This window comes from Leuciscus leuciscus, assembly GCF_965113295.1.
Source record: "Leuciscus leuciscus genome assembly, chromosome: 22".
Classification (NCBI taxonomy): Eukaryota; Metazoa; Chordata; class Actinopteri; order Cypriniformes; family Leuciscidae; genus Leuciscus; species Leuciscus leuciscus.
In genome coordinates, this window is record NC_138746.1 from 16,217,270 (window position 1) to 16,233,341 (window position 16,072).

General features: G+C 36.5%; 2 protein-coding genes across 10 annotated transcripts in view; both read left to right on the top strand.

Annotated features, from left to right (window-relative positions):
• The window catches only part of tacc2 (transforming, acidic coiled-coil containing protein 2), a 64,948-nt gene extending 55,778 nt beyond the window's left edge, over positions 1 to 9,170 (top strand). For 4 of the 9 annotated variants that reach the window (XM_082154757.1, XM_082154761.1, XM_082154758.1 and 1 more), the window contains 9 exons: positions 90 to 155; positions 1,839 to 1,970; positions 2,698 to 2,774; positions 4,573 to 4,616; positions 4,802 to 4,834; positions 6,685 to 6,845; positions 7,130 to 7,236; positions 7,427 to 7,547; positions 8,202 to 9,170. In XM_082154757.1, coding sequence (XP_082010883.1) covers positions 90 to 155; positions 1,839 to 1,970; positions 2,698 to 2,774; positions 4,573 to 4,616; positions 4,802 to 4,834; positions 6,685 to 6,845; positions 7,130 to 7,236; positions 7,427 to 7,547; positions 8,202 to 8,267 — 807 coding nt within the window. In that variant the 3' untranslated portion in view covers positions 8,268 to 9,170. The remainder of the gene's footprint in view (positions 1 to 89; positions 156 to 1,838; positions 1,971 to 2,697; positions 2,775 to 4,572; positions 4,617 to 4,801; positions 4,835 to 6,684; positions 6,846 to 7,129; positions 7,237 to 7,426; positions 7,548 to 8,201) is intronic. The other 5 variants (XM_082154762.1, XM_082154764.1, XM_082154765.1 and 2 more) reach the window with 3 other exon arrangements.
• A 156-nt stretch (positions 9,171 to 9,326) lies between these two features.
• On the top strand, positions 9,327 to 14,348 carry ly6pge (lymphocyte antigen 6 family member pge). The gene is made up of 3 exons (XM_082154881.1): positions 9,327 to 10,546; positions 12,953 to 13,069; positions 13,387 to 14,348. The coding sequence occupies exons 1-3, from the start codon at positions 10,486 to 10,488 to the stop codon at positions 13,581 to 13,583; spliced, it is 375 nt and encodes a 124-aa protein (XP_082011007.1). The 5' UTR covers positions 9,327 to 10,485; the 3' UTR covers positions 13,584 to 14,348.
• The last annotated feature ends 1,724 nt before the right edge of the window (positions 14,349 to 16,072 follow it).

Consider the following 16,072-nt stretch of genomic DNA (forward strand, 5'->3'; position numbering starts at 1 on the left):
ACATAACATTGTATAGACCTCATAGCTTTTTTCTAAATAATAGTTGGTTTTGTCTCACTCTGTCAAACCTAGTGTGGTTATTTTTGTAGAAAGCTGCAGGAAAATCCACACAGACAGATAGCAAACTCTGTCACAGGACGTCCCGCATTCCACAGGTATAGTTTCTGCCCCTGAATAACCTCTGGACTTCATTTCCAAAAAAAGAATTGAGCTTTAATGCATCAAAAGTATTTTTGGCGTAGTACTGATACATTTGAGGATTATGGAGTACTTTCATATATAAAAAGAGTGACACTGTATTATATAGCTGAATTATGGAGTAATGAGGTTTAGTGATGGCTAGCCTGAATTGATGATATTCTTAAAATATTCAGTATTTTAACATACATTTTTAGATAACGCTCTTCCTGAAATAGTCCCACAGACACATTTCACATGCTGCCTCAGCACATTCTCCATAATGTCCTTTTTTTAATACCTTTTCTTGTCGTTAGTGATAATTTATCATTCATGCAAATACATGTACAGCTGCTCTGAAGATGACAGGATTACATCACAACCCCACTGCTCTACTGAACTCTGTTTTGTCAATATTCAATTAGAACGATTTTGTTTCTCATTTACATTTAGAGTTATTCCTCTGCCTCATTTCTCACCCTCTGCTGACTGTGTTTATGATTGGTTATGACCAACATGCTTTTCTCTTGGGCTGGATCACACATTTAAGGAGTTGCTAGATAAGATTATGCAGTGCAGAATTTGATTGTTGGGAAAATCGATGAGTTTGAGTCAATACCAAAACTAGGCCCCTCCAGACCCATGTTTAATTCATTCCACAAGATCAACGCTCCAACTTTGATTTTGATAGAGTATCATTTAAAAATTTCGTTTCAGGTTTGTAATCTCAATTTGTGTGTTGTACCGTATTTACCGTACTATGTGCCCCCCCCATAGAATGAAGCGCAGCCCAGTAAATGGTATTAGACATAAATGCTTCTTTCAGACCAAACATTATGTGATGGGCATTCTGTATTTGTACCCTAACACACGGCCCCCTACCTCGTATAAGAGTCAAACTCAATTAATCTCCTAATCCAGCTCTGCTAGGAAGAATTAATCAGCTTTAATCAGCAAGTGGGTTTAAGGGCTAAACATGATGATTATTCAGGAACAACACCCCTTCACTGGCTATAAAGAGATACAATTACCATTTAAAAATGGTACATTTATAAACATTTTATTGTAATATTTAAATTTAATTACAGTATATTTATATTTGAAAGTGGAAATTGATATAACATGTCTGTCTTTTCCTGTAGGACATAATAATAAAAAAATAGCGTTTTTTGAAAAAAAATGTATTGTCCAATACAGACTTGTGCTTGTAGTGGCTGTTTGCATGAACTACCCGGATACATGCTTTTTTATTTTATTTTTAAGGATATTTATTTGTCTTTGATTAAAAATGGATCATCAACTTTTATCTCCAATTACCAAACAACCTGTACTCCTGCAGTCCTCATCTGACAGCATTCACTTCCTGACCCGGATTCGGTCAAAGCCGCAAACTTTTCATGACAAACAGCTTTTCACACCCATCTCACATTGGGGATTGTCAATCATAACATCCCAGCTGAATGCAGCAGGCCTTTCGCAAACTGCTGGAGGCTTTTGAAACCCAAACAAAGAGCCTGCTCTCCATGGCATTATGGCTTTGCTGAGTAGAACCTGTAGCTGATGCACTGCTTCCCTCCAGGATGTGTGAAATTAACATTCTTGTACAGAAATAAACTCACAGGTTTTTAACGGTTTCTTCACAACTCTCTCCTTGGCATCAGAGAGAAATGGCCTCGCCGGGGGACAGTGGCGTTTCGAAGAGCTCCCTCTATTCCCGAGCATCATACATTGAAGGGGAAAGCCCTCATCTGCCACGTGACTTGGACCACTCTCTGGGCATCGCCCGAGAAGAGGTATATGCTCACCCATTGCATGACGTCAAACCACAATAAATAGACTATTGTGGGAGGAAAATCTTAGTGTTTTCATTTCACATTGTATAAAAAAATCTGAATTGTTAAAGTTAAAAAGTGTGAAATTGTGCTGTGCTAAGATGACAACAAATCATACTGTTTGAATGCATACCTCATGTTATTGAATATTCATAAGTCTGAGGGAAGTTCATGTATATTAACTGGAGTGATGAGAGAGTATTTTAGATTTAAAGATTTAAAGGCAGCATTAAATGAAAATTACTTGATTTCTCATAACTCGATTTTCTGGTGAAACCACTGTTTCTCTTAGTCGACTGAAAGCTCTCATTCATTTTTGAACACCTAATCTGAAATCTGAAATCACAAACGATGGATAGAACCAAGTCCCTGCTAAACCATTACACTCAGCTGTACTTCACAACAAGGACGAAAAGATCTGTCACTACTTCCATTTTTATTTCTACTTTAAGAGCATTTAGATGATTTATGTGGTTACATTTCCATTTTTTTTTTTTTAAAACCGGTTTCATTCTCATCACTTGCCGAACTTCACCAATCAGTGTTTATTAACCTGATAAATATGCAAATAAGAATATTATTATTTAATATAAGAAGATTTTTAGTTTGAAACATCAGAATGACGCTGGTTTTACCATTTCAATTGTGAAAGGCTCATTTGTGTGAAGTGATGCTATTCTTATTTCAGGTTGTTTTGAAAGAGAAAGAAGCCATGGAATGGAAGAGAAAATATGAGGAGAGTAGACGGGAGGTGGAGGAGATGAGGTGGGTGTTCTCAAATATTCCTCTGCCCTTGTGAGCTGTGACGAGTGAAGCTTGCGTCATTTCCCCTCTTCTCCTGCGTCAGATGTGGTGGCAGGAGAAGAGGGGGAACAGATGAAAGATAATTTTGTTTTCAACCATCTGGAAAACACATGTAACTGTCTTGTCACTCAATTAACCACCATTTTAAGGTCACATTACACAGCTTTTTATCACCTCACTGCACTATTAAAGAAAATTCAGTGTTGTCTAATTCACAAGACAGCTGAAAGAACAGAACATGTTTTAAAGCTGCCCTTTTGTTTTCAAGGAGTAAAGTGAACAAGGTAATCGGGGAGGGTTGAGGATTCCAGCCAGCTGGACTGGGCCTTGTTAGTGTGGATAAGAATGGAGCTTAGTGCATTAGCCTGATTGGGCTCAGGATAAGGAAGGCCTAAGAGGCTAAGGAAAGACGTAGCTAATCCATCTGCTTACTGTGCCGGCAACCTGCTTTTCTCCAAGCAAGCCTTTCTGCCAGCCGAACTCTAGTAGTCAAACACATGAGATAACAAAGGCCAATTTCCTGACCTTTCATGTAATCAACTTTGTTTAGAAGTATTTAAAGTCATTGTCACCTCAGCATGTATTGTTGTCAGTGCTGATAAGTTGCATTTACATTTACGTATCTGGGAAAGAGCGGATCTTTCTGCATGCATGCAAACAGAAAAACACTAACTAGGATTGTTTGACATCCAATTTGGGACACTTTCAAATGCACTTCTAAATCCTGTTTACATCTGGTATTAACATCCGTCTGGGGTGATCCGATCACAAGTGGTCAGCCAAGATAGATCTGGTTGTAATGTGTCTCAGACTGTGAGCACTCGTGATCGGATTTTGAGGGGAGGGTCTCTGACTTCGTGAATACATGTGTCACTCACTACGTCAGTGTGTTACTGCATGTTGGTAAATCACTAAGAGAACAGAAAGAAAGTGCAAAAAATGCCACACATTTCCCCCTTCTATACATTTTGAGTTATTTTAGCGAAAATACCTGTATGAAGCCCAACCCCATTTTCTGTCTCTATATGTACTGTAGTTTCAGTGATCAGATCACAAAACATTTGGGATCCTGCTTACACTTGTATTTAATGCTATCCACTTGTGATTGGATCATCTGAAACAGATCCCGGTTTAATTGGAGTCTAGGACATATGGTTTCTTGACTACACTATACAGTTCAAAAGTCTGGGGTCAATTTTCTTTACATTAATTTAAAAGAAGTCTCTTATGCTAACAAGTTGCATTTATTTGATCAAAAAACAATACACAGTAATATTGTGTACCATTATTACAATTTAAAACTATATTCTAAAATGTAAAGTATTCCTATGATGGCAAAGCTGAATTTAAAGCATCATTACTCCAGTCTTCAGTGTCACATGATCCCTCTGAAATCATTAAGATACGTTTCTTCTTCTTATCAATGTTGAAAACAGTTGCTGCTTAATATTTTTATGCAAACCAAGAGACTAGATTATTAAAAATAATCTTACTGACCCCAAACGTTTGAATGGTGGAGTATATCAGTCCTATTTTATTCCTCTGAATACAGGATTTTTAAAAGGATTTTTACACTACAGATACATACATGTAAAAATATATATGCATTAATACATTTATTTGTGAAAAGTCACACAGCTTATTTTATTTATTTAGAGCTTTTTATGGGAAACAATATTCTTAAAAGGATCTGATCAGATCTTGCAGTATAAATGCATATTATTTGAATATTAACTAGATTCTTGCTTATTCTTCACAGGAGAATAGTTATGGAGTATGAAAAGACCATTGCAGAGATGATCGGTGAGTCTTGCTAAATACAATTTCATCTTCTCCTGGGGATTTCTTATTTGTCCTTTTCGGTTCTATTTATCTGTGCTTTACTTGTGCTACAATGCTACAAATGAACAGGCACAGCCCTTTTCCAGTCATGCCACACCAACACACATATCCAACACATTTTTGTTAATATCTCATTTAATTTGCAGACAAATCTTTCGTGCCTACGGACCCAAACACTGGTCAGTTACAAGCACAAACCTTCATGTCTCCTTGTATATTCCACTTGACTTAGAAAACTTAAACATGCTTCTGCTTAAACAGGCCTCACCCACTCACTGACAAATTAATCCAATTTCTTTGCCTCTTCGGTATTTACGTCCATGTAAATACTGCAGGCCGTGTGCATTCTTACACATTCAGATTGTGATCTTGGTTTAACCTTGACATGCTTTTCTCTCTTTGCACAAAGGAAAAAATATTTTCATTGCCTTTTTTTCATTCTTCGTGATAAAACACCATCCTTAATATTCCACTTGATTTTATTTTCACTATTTTCTTTTATGTACCTTCTGCATAATTTTATTTTTCCTTGGTTCAGTTTTCTTGGCCACTTTTCTGGCTTTCATCACCTTTCTTCCATGACACTTTCATTAATTTCTAAATCCTCCCATGTTTGAGACGCGCTTTTCTCTCTCTCACGTGTCCCACCCTGCTGGCTTGACTTAATGCCTTCCCTTCTTTCTGTTTTGCTCCCTCTGTCCCCCATAAATATTTGATAAATCACTCAGGCATGCCTGGTAAGTAACAGCAGCTCTTTATTTTCTTTGTTTGTGTTGAATCCACCACATCTGATAGTGACGGACAAGGAGAGTTTTCTCTTTCTGTAGCCTGATATTGTGTCTCTCCTTTTAGCATCATCTGTTTTTGCTCTTCAGGTCTTTTTGTTGGCCTATTCTCAAACATCTTCCATCGTCAGCTCATCAGTGTTGGGGAAGCTACTTTGATACTGTACTTTTCTAAAGTACATAATATACTTTTACATAAACACAATCAATAAAGTACAATCAAGCTACCATTTGTTACAACAGTAACATGTCATTATTATCACAGTTGAATTTTTTTTTTTTTTTTTGTAGAAAGTTCAAAAGAAAAGCATTTATTTGAAATAGAAATCTTTTGAATCTATTGTATTTGATCAATTTATTTGTCCTTGCTGAATAAAGGTTCAGTATTCATTTATTTTATAAAAAATCAATACTCACCCTAAACTTTTAAATGGTAGCGTACATTCAAACTAAACGAATAAAAATAGAATAAGTTTTATATAATTGATTAGAAACATGTGATAGACTAATATATATTTAACTCCAATAAAAGTTCGGGAATTTAGTTCCAGACACACAACTGAGCAATGAATCAATTTAAAGGGATAGTTCACCCAAAAATGAAAATTGTGTCATCATTTACTTACCCTCATGTTGTTCCAAACCTATATGAGTTTCTTTTCTTCTGTTGAACACAAAAGAAGATTACAAACATTCTTTAAAATATAGTATTTTGTGTTCAACAGAATAAAGAAACTCATACAGGTTTGGAACAACTTGGGTGAGTAACTGATGACAAAATGTTCATTTTTGGGTGAACTATCCCTTTAAACAGTGAATCAGTTTAAAAAAAAAAAAACAGTTCATTCAAATCAACCATTCAGTAGTTCTGTGAATGTAAGACTTTGAAGGTCTTCTCATCTCTCACCGTGTTTCAGTGGTTTGCCCATCATTGAGTGTGTGTGTGTGTGTGTGTGTGTGTGTGTGTGTGTGTGTGTGTGTGTGTGTGTGTGTGCGCGTGTGTGTTGTCTGCATGCATCACAAAGATGCAGGGTCGAAATCTGCATTTTCATTTGTCATTATCAAAGATGTAGACATACTGGTGTAGAGTATAACATCACATCTGAAATACTCAGAGGACCGTAAAATTAACCTCTGCCTCATCCAAAAGCAGATTTGCACATCTGTTTGAGTGTATTGTGTGCTTTAGTATCGTATAATATAAACCTAAAATAGATTTTTGTGTGTTTGTGTGTATGTCTCAGAGGGTGAACAGAGGGAGAAGACTTTGTCTCATCACACTATCCAACAGTTGATCCTGGAGAAAGACCAGGCTTTAGCTGATCTCAACTCTGTGGAGAAATCTCTTGCTGACTTGTTCCGGCGCTACGAGAAGATGAAAGATGTTTTGGAAGGCTTCCGCAAAGTAAGTCATTTTGCACTTAGATTGTTAATGGTTAAAGACGTTGTGCATTTCTATTTGCAATTCTGTATTGTGATGTATTTCCGAGAAAAACAGAATATTCAATGAGAAAAATGTAGGTCGGGACTTGATTTTATAATAGATTGTGGTCATTACATTACCAAAAATGGAGCCAAACTGAATGCAAGCTATCTAAAACAATGCCTACGTTACTATGGTTGTTGGTTAACATTATTAATCATTATTATAAGTCATTTACACACTACAATTCTTTGTTTTTCCATCAGAATGAGGATGTGCTGAAGAAATGTGCGCAGGAGTACCTGTCTCGTGTCCGTAAGGAGGAGCAGCGCTACCAGGCCTTGAAGATCCACGCTGAGGAGAAACTGGATAAGTAAGTAGAGATCTTTCACAGGTAGTCCATCCGTGCATATGTTTTTAACATGCTTTGCTTTGTTCAGGAATTCTGTTGCCTGGAACAACAACTGTTAGGCTAATTATGGGTTAAACCTAAACTGTGCACTCAGTGTTTTTTAAGAGTCCTTAGAAATATGAAATGACGGCATGTCTTTGACCGTGTGCAGGGCGAACTCTGACATCTCTCAGGTGAGAGCCAAAGCCAAGCAGGAGCAGGCAGCGTATCAGGCTAGTCTGAGGAAAGAACAGATGAAGGTGGACTCACTGGAGCGCACACTGGAACAAAAGGTTTGCTCACACTCACAAATCCACATCCAGTCATACCTTGCAAGCCTAAAAATGACCTTACATTTATTTTTTTTATTTTTTTTAAACATTGTTGATTTTTTTAAATAATGTTATTTATTTAATTTTATACAGTATATACAGTATATACACTGCCATTCAAAAGTTTGGGATCTGTAAGATTTTTTGTTTTTAAAATAAATCTCTTATGCTCACCAAGGCTGCATTTACTTGGTAAAAAAAACAGTAATATTGTTAAATATTATGACAATTTAAAATAACTGTTTTCTATGGTAATATATTTTAAAATGTAATTTATTCCTGTTGTGCATATCTGCATTTTCAACATTATAACTCCAGTCTTCAGTGTCACATGATCCTTCAGAAATCATTCTAATATGCAGATTTGATGCTCAAAAAACATTCATTATTATTATCAATGTTGAAATGTTTCTTGAGCAGCAAAATCAGCATATTAGAATGATTTCTGAAGGATCATGTGACACTGAAGACTGGAGTAATGATTCTGGAAATTCAGCTTTGCCATCACAGGAATAAATTATATTTTAATAAGAAAATAAGGAAATAAGAGACTTTTTTTTATTTTATTTTTTTACCAACATTCAGATGTTGACATGATGTTTTATCTTTTTACAGAACAAAGAGATCGAGGAACTGACCAAAATTTGTGATGAATTGATTGCCAAGATGGGGAAGAGCTAGCCGTCCATTCGACAGAGTTCTGTCCAAACCACAAAGAGACACAAGAACAATGACTGGACAACAGTGTAAAGACAGAGGAGCAAGACTAAAGGGTTCGTTATTGTTTTTCCTCTTTTTAACGGACAGAACAATGAACCAATTAAACAAAAGGATCTCACACTACTGACGTCTTCACATAAACTGGAGTCCCAGCGACTGGGAGGACACACTAGATTCTGGCTGTAATTATTTTCTCTTTATTTTGATGTATTAATGTACACCAACTTACCTGTGTTGAGGGTCTTGTGAAAGTACTCCCTATTAGTAGAGACTTTTTTGAGAGTCTGTATAGCTCACACACACAAACAAACACACAGAGAGTATGTGTTTATAGTGAGTCTGAAGTTATGAGTGTCGATGCCATGACAACCGCTGATGGAGTCGACTGTTAAACTGATTCCTGTTGTACCCTCTTCTTAACTTGAAAACAGAATGACGAGAGAATATATATAATATAAAACAGATGAATTAATCATTCAGTTGTCACAAAGTGGTATTCATGATCATGATTATAAAATGCATGTTGTAGGCCTTGACGTTTTTGTAAATATGAAATGACTTGAATAGAGTAAAGGAAAACAACTGCAGATTTTGATACTGTTAGCTTGATCAGCTTCCTTGTGTATCTTTGTAGATACTTGATGTTCATTTGTTTCGTTGTCTTCTAGCAACACTGATGTTTGATTTTATTTTTGGATTTTATTTTGATATATAAATGAACCCACTTGTTACTGTCAGTGGTTCTGAGCTAATTTAATCTGAATGGTTTTGTCTCAGTCCTGCTATAGCTGATGTTTCACAAAGCAGAAGCTCTGTCATTTATACAGGACATGCTTACAAAGTGCAATAAAAGATGGCAATACAGCTCTTCTGTTTATCTGACCCAAATTGCATAGACATAAAGTAATTATACAAAATGTAAAGGCATGATGTTTGATGCAGTAATAATTACATTTACATTTATTCATTTAGCAGACGTTTTTAGCCTCCCACTAGGGCATTTTAAGAAAGCAATAATGTTCTTAATTAACAAACAATGAATCTTGCTGACATGAACCTACGTATGTGCATAAAAAGATGCATTAGTTAGCTGGCAGATGGGTCTTAAAATCACACCAGACAGGCTATATTAGTGGCAATTACATGCTGGCACAGAACCAGACTGTCTGTGAGTGAGGGAAAAAAATAGTAGAAGTAGAATTTATTAAAAATCAAGGAAGAAGAAAAAATTAAACAATAAATAACTTTGGAACATGGAAAGATACCGATGCTTAATGGTATAGGTGATGTCGTAAACATATATAGCCTCTATATGAAGAGTTCAGATGCAAAAGCCTCTAAGCTTCTCTATTTTTATGAAGCTTGTATATTTAAGTTCAGTAATTTCACTTAAATGGCAATGGAAATTACCTATTAATTGCCATTTAAGTGAAATTACTGAACTTAAATAAACGAGCTTGATAAAAATGATCATTCTAGAAGAAAATTTCAGATGGCACTTAGAGGTTTTTCCATCTGAACTCTATATGTTTACAACATCACCTTTACCATTTTAATTTCAGTGAACTAAAAATTTTAAGGCAACCAGGTAACTTACTTGAAGTTATGCCAACAATAATTTTTTACAGTGTAGTAATAAAATAAGTAATCGAAAATATGAAGAAGTTGTAGGAAGAACAACTAAGAAAAATAGAAGTTATAAAAATAGAAGGTTATATAATTATAAGCTGATCTATTCATTAATTTGGTGTAAAGTTTTGATTTTGGTTACCCTTCACATGCATGTATTCAAATAGCCTTTGCATCAACTGTTTGATTGGCTGTGATCACTGTTCTGCTATGTCACAAAGGGAAAAGATTTGAGTTTGGTCACTGATAAACGCACTGTGCATGGAGGCATTAGCTGAATGAAATCTGGAGGGAGTATCAGACCCCTGGCTCGCATACTGTATGGGTGGAGCACAGTCACCGATCCCTCATCTCTGATTAGTCAAGATGGTGAGAATCCATTCAGATCTTAAGACAGAAGCACAGGCCTCAGTGGACAAGGTTGGTAATCTGCGTCCTCACTGCTGTTGAGTATTAGCTCTCCAAAAGAAGGGCTTAAGCTTTTAAGGTTTTAAGAGCAAACAACCTGCTTTTCATCGTGCTAACCTGACAGCCATAGACCACCGGCAACATGAGAGCGGTCCACTTCTCCCTTCTGCTGGGCCTGGGCTTCATCCTCCTCGCTGCTCACAGTGAGTACTTCTCTGTTCTTGCCTTTTCTACTTTGTAAGATTTTTTTGCTCTTGTCTTCTCAGTTCCTATACGTGTGCCACACTCACAAATCCTAATTAGCTTTTTAGTCTAGACTTCTCTGTCTAGACTACTTTTCTGTCGTTTTTATCATTTTTAATGATTATCCAATTTCCTCATTTTGAAGTGTCCTTTTGCTTGAGGATATCTTGTTGGCCTTGAGGATGGTGTTAAAGGACTAACAGAAAATAATTGGTGCAAATCAATCCCTTAAACAGATTGAGGGCTAAAAAGAGTTTGTAAGTCTGGTGGCGTAATTTTACTTAGATTGCTCGACCCAAAAAGAGTGAATATATCACGTTAGCATTTAGAAGTGTCCAAAACAGCAGTGCATTCAGTAGTAATGGTGTAAAACACAATTCTTCAGTGAAACTTTACATGCATCTGCTGTGAAATATTGAGACCTAAGTGTTAATTGAGCTGCTTTTTTATGGAAACTAAAATTACACATTGAAGCTAATTTTAAATGTATATGGAGGTAATTTGGCACAGATACTGTATAATTGGATATTTTCTTGCACTTCATTTTATAATTGTTTTATTGTAGTCCAAAACTATCCCGGTATATTTGAGAAATGACAGCTGAAATATTCCCAACATACTGCAAGTATGTGCTGTAATATGAAACTGTCTGGATACATTTGACAAGTGACAGCTGAGGTGAGACATACAGTATATACTGCTTGTTCTTTCTTGTTATGGATTTTGTGTGCAGATGATATGTAAGAACTTTATTCTTAACCTCTGTCGGAAGGTTTTCGGTGTAGGCAAATAAAGGAGACAGCAGCATTAGTTCCAAACCAGTGATTTATCTCATATGTTCATATGTATTCAACAGGGGGTTTTGTACATTTCTTATATAAATGTTACTCTAGAACATTCTGAAATATCTGCAATTATTACAATTTAAAATGACATTATGGCAAAGATGAATTTTCAGCAGTCATTACTCCAATCTTCATTGTCACATGAACCTTCAGAAATCATTCAATCATTATCAATGTTGAAAAGAGTAATGATTGGTGAAAAGTGGTATATAACTCTGAGACTAACTCAACAAGAAGCACTTTAAAAGTTCATCCCAAACAGCCTGAATAACCTGCCAGTAAATAAGTTTGAGTCTATCCTGTGAACTGAAGGTTTTGCTATCAAAGAGAGTGACTCAGATGCAGCAGAAGGATGTCTTTAGGGTGAACTAACAGTGCTAAAACACACATAGCAGATTTTAAAAGCAATGTCTGTTTTTGAAGGTGTTACAGTCATGCTGGCATAGAGCTTACGTGTCTGATGTTGTTGGTTTGAACTTCAAAGGATGTTTGTTAAAAAAAAAAGAAGCACTTTTAGGAGATAAGAAAGAAGCACGCGAAAAAATGCTTAGCCATAACATATACTGTTGGGCATTTACAAGACAGTTAAAAACACTGTGATATGTTTCTCTGCTGTGACTTCTGTTGACTTCCCTTGGGTTTGCAAAAGCAAAGATCTGTCTAGGATGAAATGTCAATGTTCTGTTTATAGACTTCATGGAGCAGGGATTTTAGATTACATTTTTTTTTTTATCTCTTTTTATTGATCTCATGTTGATGCCATATTTGCTTCAGTCTTAAAGTTGTTTCATGGTGGAAATTGAGATGTGTGTATGTCATTGTAAAGTAGTGTAATTTTCCCTTCTCCACACTAACAAATAAAAATGTCATCAAATATATAAAGCTTTAGTCAAATGCAAATTATTATGGCACCTGGGAGATTGAAATTTGCCTTGATTGTTGGAGCCGTGGCCTATAGGCATTCGTGTACATGGATGCATTGCACTGAGCCATAGTTCACATGTGGACAATCTTGACATGACTTGCAACATCATTAAAGTGTCGGAAAAGAAATAGAAAAAGTAGTGTTACAAAGAGAAAAAAAAAACTGTGTGGAGGTATCTAATCATTTTTATTCTTTTTATTGTAATTTATTCTTTTTATTTTAAATAAATTATTTAAAATTTTTATATAAAACCTTTAATACAAAATAAATGTATTTGTGATAAAACTGCATAAAATATTAAGACTTGTTTTCAGAGAATGTATCTTGAATAATTTGTATTACCCTATTAACAAATAAATAAACATAGGCTAAATAAAGTAAGCAATACAAAATAAATAAAAAAATGTGTTAATAATAATAATACATTTTATTTTCAAGTAAAAAATGCTATTTCCTTTTTACTGGAAAACAAGACAAAAAATACTGATTAAGAAAAGTAATAAATATTGATATACCAGCACTTACACTTTCTGGCTTTTTTTTGGTGAGGAAAATTCCTATTCAGCTTGCATTCCTCCCCTTTGTCTCTCTTTTAGGTGAGGCGCTGAGGTGCTACACCTGCATGGGCTCTACAGATGAAGACTGTAATCGCCAGGGCTCCAAAACGTGTCCGAGCTACTCAGATGCATGTGCTGTTGTTCGGGGACATGGGAGTAAGTTTAATGGGTACATTGTTAATAGTTAATCTTCCTGCATGGATGAATGAGAGGAAACTGGGCGAGAACATTTTTTTATTTCCTTGGATGTAGGTGATGAATCACAGCGGGATAAATCTTTAGAAAAATCATTAACGACTGTGTGTGTGTGTGTTTTAAGGGGAGGCACTGGATCAGGTTGGTGTTTAAGGAAGACAGACTGCTCTGTCTGGGCACAAGCTTAGAAATAGCAGGAGGTCTACAGCTTCCTTATGAGGAGGATCAAAGCACATTAATATGTAATCACGCTCTCATACCGGTCTTGTCTTTGTTAGGTGGCGTAATGAAGTCGTGCTCGTACAAATCCTTCTGCAGCCAGGCTAACAGCCAGGGCTACAGAGCTCCAGGGGTCAAAGTTCACTGCTGCTACTCCGATGACTGCAATGTGGCAGGACACGCCACCAGAAACACCACAGGCTTCAGCTTCCTTCTGGGCCTTCTGTTATTTGTCTGGCATCTGCTGTCAAACTAATGTTACCCTAGACGAACTGACCTGACTATTAAAGTCTAATTGCCATTATGGAACTTGACGGAACTCTGTATACTCTGTGATTGTTGAAATGTCAGCATGTGTACTGCCATGGGATCGTGACTGCAATGCATATAAGGTTGAGCATATAAAGCACTCACGCACAGAACTTCACATACACAGATATTGTCACATTTCGACTCTGCATAAAGCAAATGTATTTATTATTGTTTCAGACTTACTAGGAATTCAATAAAGCTGAAAGCCTTGATTAATTAGGTAGAATGAATCTAAATGAACTCTATTAAAGGGATGGTTTACACAAACATGAAACTCCTGCCATCATTTTCTCACCCTCATGCCATTCCAAACTCCTCTTTTTTTTTTTTTTATGCAAAAGAAGCTATTTACCTGAATGTTAAATGCTGTTTTTGAGCAGCTGTCCCTGGTCAACATCCATTTTCATTGTTTTGTAAGCAACAGAACTGCTTGAACATTCTAGTAGATAACTCTAATTGAGCAAATGATGACAGAATTTTTATATTTGGGTGAACTTTTGGGTGAAGCCGCTTTAGTATTATGAACAAAGAGAGCGAGAAGAGATGTCTTAAGATGAGTCTCAAACCTGTTGTAAATTAATGTGTGTAATTTTATTTTCATGTCTCTCCATACATGGAAATGAACATGAAGATAACATGCAAGAATGCACAACTCTGGTCTGTTCTGCTTTTGTGCTTGATTGTAAATAAACACTGCTTTTTCCTTATAGTTTAAGTTTTTTATACATTTTTTTTTATAAATAAGCCTACTATCAGGAAGGTGAAATGCGTTTATTTTCAGATTATTATTATTTTAAATATATTAAAAATGAAGCGTTTCCTTCGACGCCCTTAAGTGCTTTACCTCTATTTAACACAAGGTGCCGCTGTAAATTAACAAATCAACAATCATCAAGCAGTTAACGACAAGGACGCTGTTGGAATTAAAATTATATCCAACTAATTTCCAGCCCACCCTGAACACCTGACCCGGCCAAGGTAGGCACGTCTGGCGGAGGGATTGTTTTAAAGCCACACCGTGGACTTTGTGACCTAAAGAGTTGACGCATACAAGTTATTTCAAATGATTCCTCAGGCCAATATACAGCGTTTGACACTATTAATGCTCCGAGCGGGGCTGCCCTCTTGAAATACCGCCTATGTAAGTTTGGAGAAGACGGACCGTCGTTGGCCAGGTCATGTGACCTGGAGAACGTATCGCTTTACGGCCATCACGTGACCATAGGCTCTGATATACTCATGGAGCAGACTTTTGCGACAGTGCTGCGGCGCTTGTGGCCTCTAGGGGCGCTAGACGTGAAAGTTACAGGTCTAGCGCCCCTAGCGCCCGCAAAAGTTCCGCGGTGTGGCTTTAAGGTTTTCATCTGCATAACCTCACGCAAACTTTTTGAAGTATTTGAATAATCGGCTATTAATCGTCACCACTGTGGCGGCGTGAGGAGTTAACGTTAGGCCTTACACGTTGCATGTGTTGTGAATTTGAGAGTTGTTGGTTCATGATTAACGTTAATCCTGGTTTATTTTTGTTGATCCATCAATTTGATGAAACATATTTCATTTTAAGCATGTAAAAAGTATTTAGAAAACTAATTTCTCAAATATTTAGCCCAGTCGGCTAGCCATTACGCCAAATAGTTGCTATTATTGTCATTTTTGCTGATTAAATTATGTGCTGTCGTTCAAACTGTGTAAGAAGCTTTCAGAATCTTTCTGACATTTTAATTAATTCATTATTATATAAAAAAGACGTGGTATGATATCTAATGCAAATTTATCCCTTAATGTTTGTATAGTCCATATGTCTATGGTTTAGTCAGTACACTCGTTTTTCTTCTGGAGATGTGATTTAAGCAAATTAATTTGCCAGTTGTGTGAAGAAAAAGCTTTGGTTCCTTGGAGGTTTTAGTTCAGTCTTTAAAATCATGTTGGTTATGAAGTCAAAGCAGGACATGAGGTTAAACCTAGCCATTTCTGCCTGATGTCCATTGCATAGCTAAACCTTCTGTCTTCTCTTGTTCGCTTTGCTGAGGCTTATAAGTCTTTCTTTTGACAGACAGGTGTGATAGTGTGAACGAGCTGCCCCAGAGGGGGATAAAGAATGACCCCAAACTGTGATGCTCCAGGGCCGTTCCAGTGGGTGCTCTGCTTTGCTTGTGTCAGGCCTCATCAGAACTCATCAGCTTTATTTGGAGGTTTCATACACTTTCAACAAGGCCTTAGCATGGGGAGTAAAGCTGCAGATTGCAAGGCTAGAAAGGTTAGGTAAAGTGCGTCTTACAATTATTCTGCAATGTAATTTTTAAGGTTCCTGGAATGGCAGTGTGGGACTTTTGCTTCATGAAAAATTCTTCGAATGTCTATTGACTAATATTTTCAGAGCTTGCACTAAATTTTATCATGGTAAACCAGAGAGGTGCCTTTAAGCTTATAGGG

What these genes read in the sequence shown, in the direction of transcription:
- ly6pge (XM_082154881.1), top strand. Translation starts at nt 10,486, where the DNA reads ATGAGAGCGGTCCACTTCTCCCTTCTGCTGGGCCTGGGCTTCATCCTC. An exon ending in CATCCTCCTCGCTGCTCACA is followed by an intron (nt 10,547 to 12,952) that starts GTGAGTACTTCT and finishes TCTCTCTTTTAG; the next exon opens with GTGAGGCGCTGAGGTGCTAC. An exon ending in TGTTGTTCGGGGACATGGGA is followed by an intron (nt 13,070 to 13,386) that starts GTAAGTTTAATG and finishes TGTCTTTGTTAG; the next exon opens with GTGGCGTAATGAAGTCGTGC.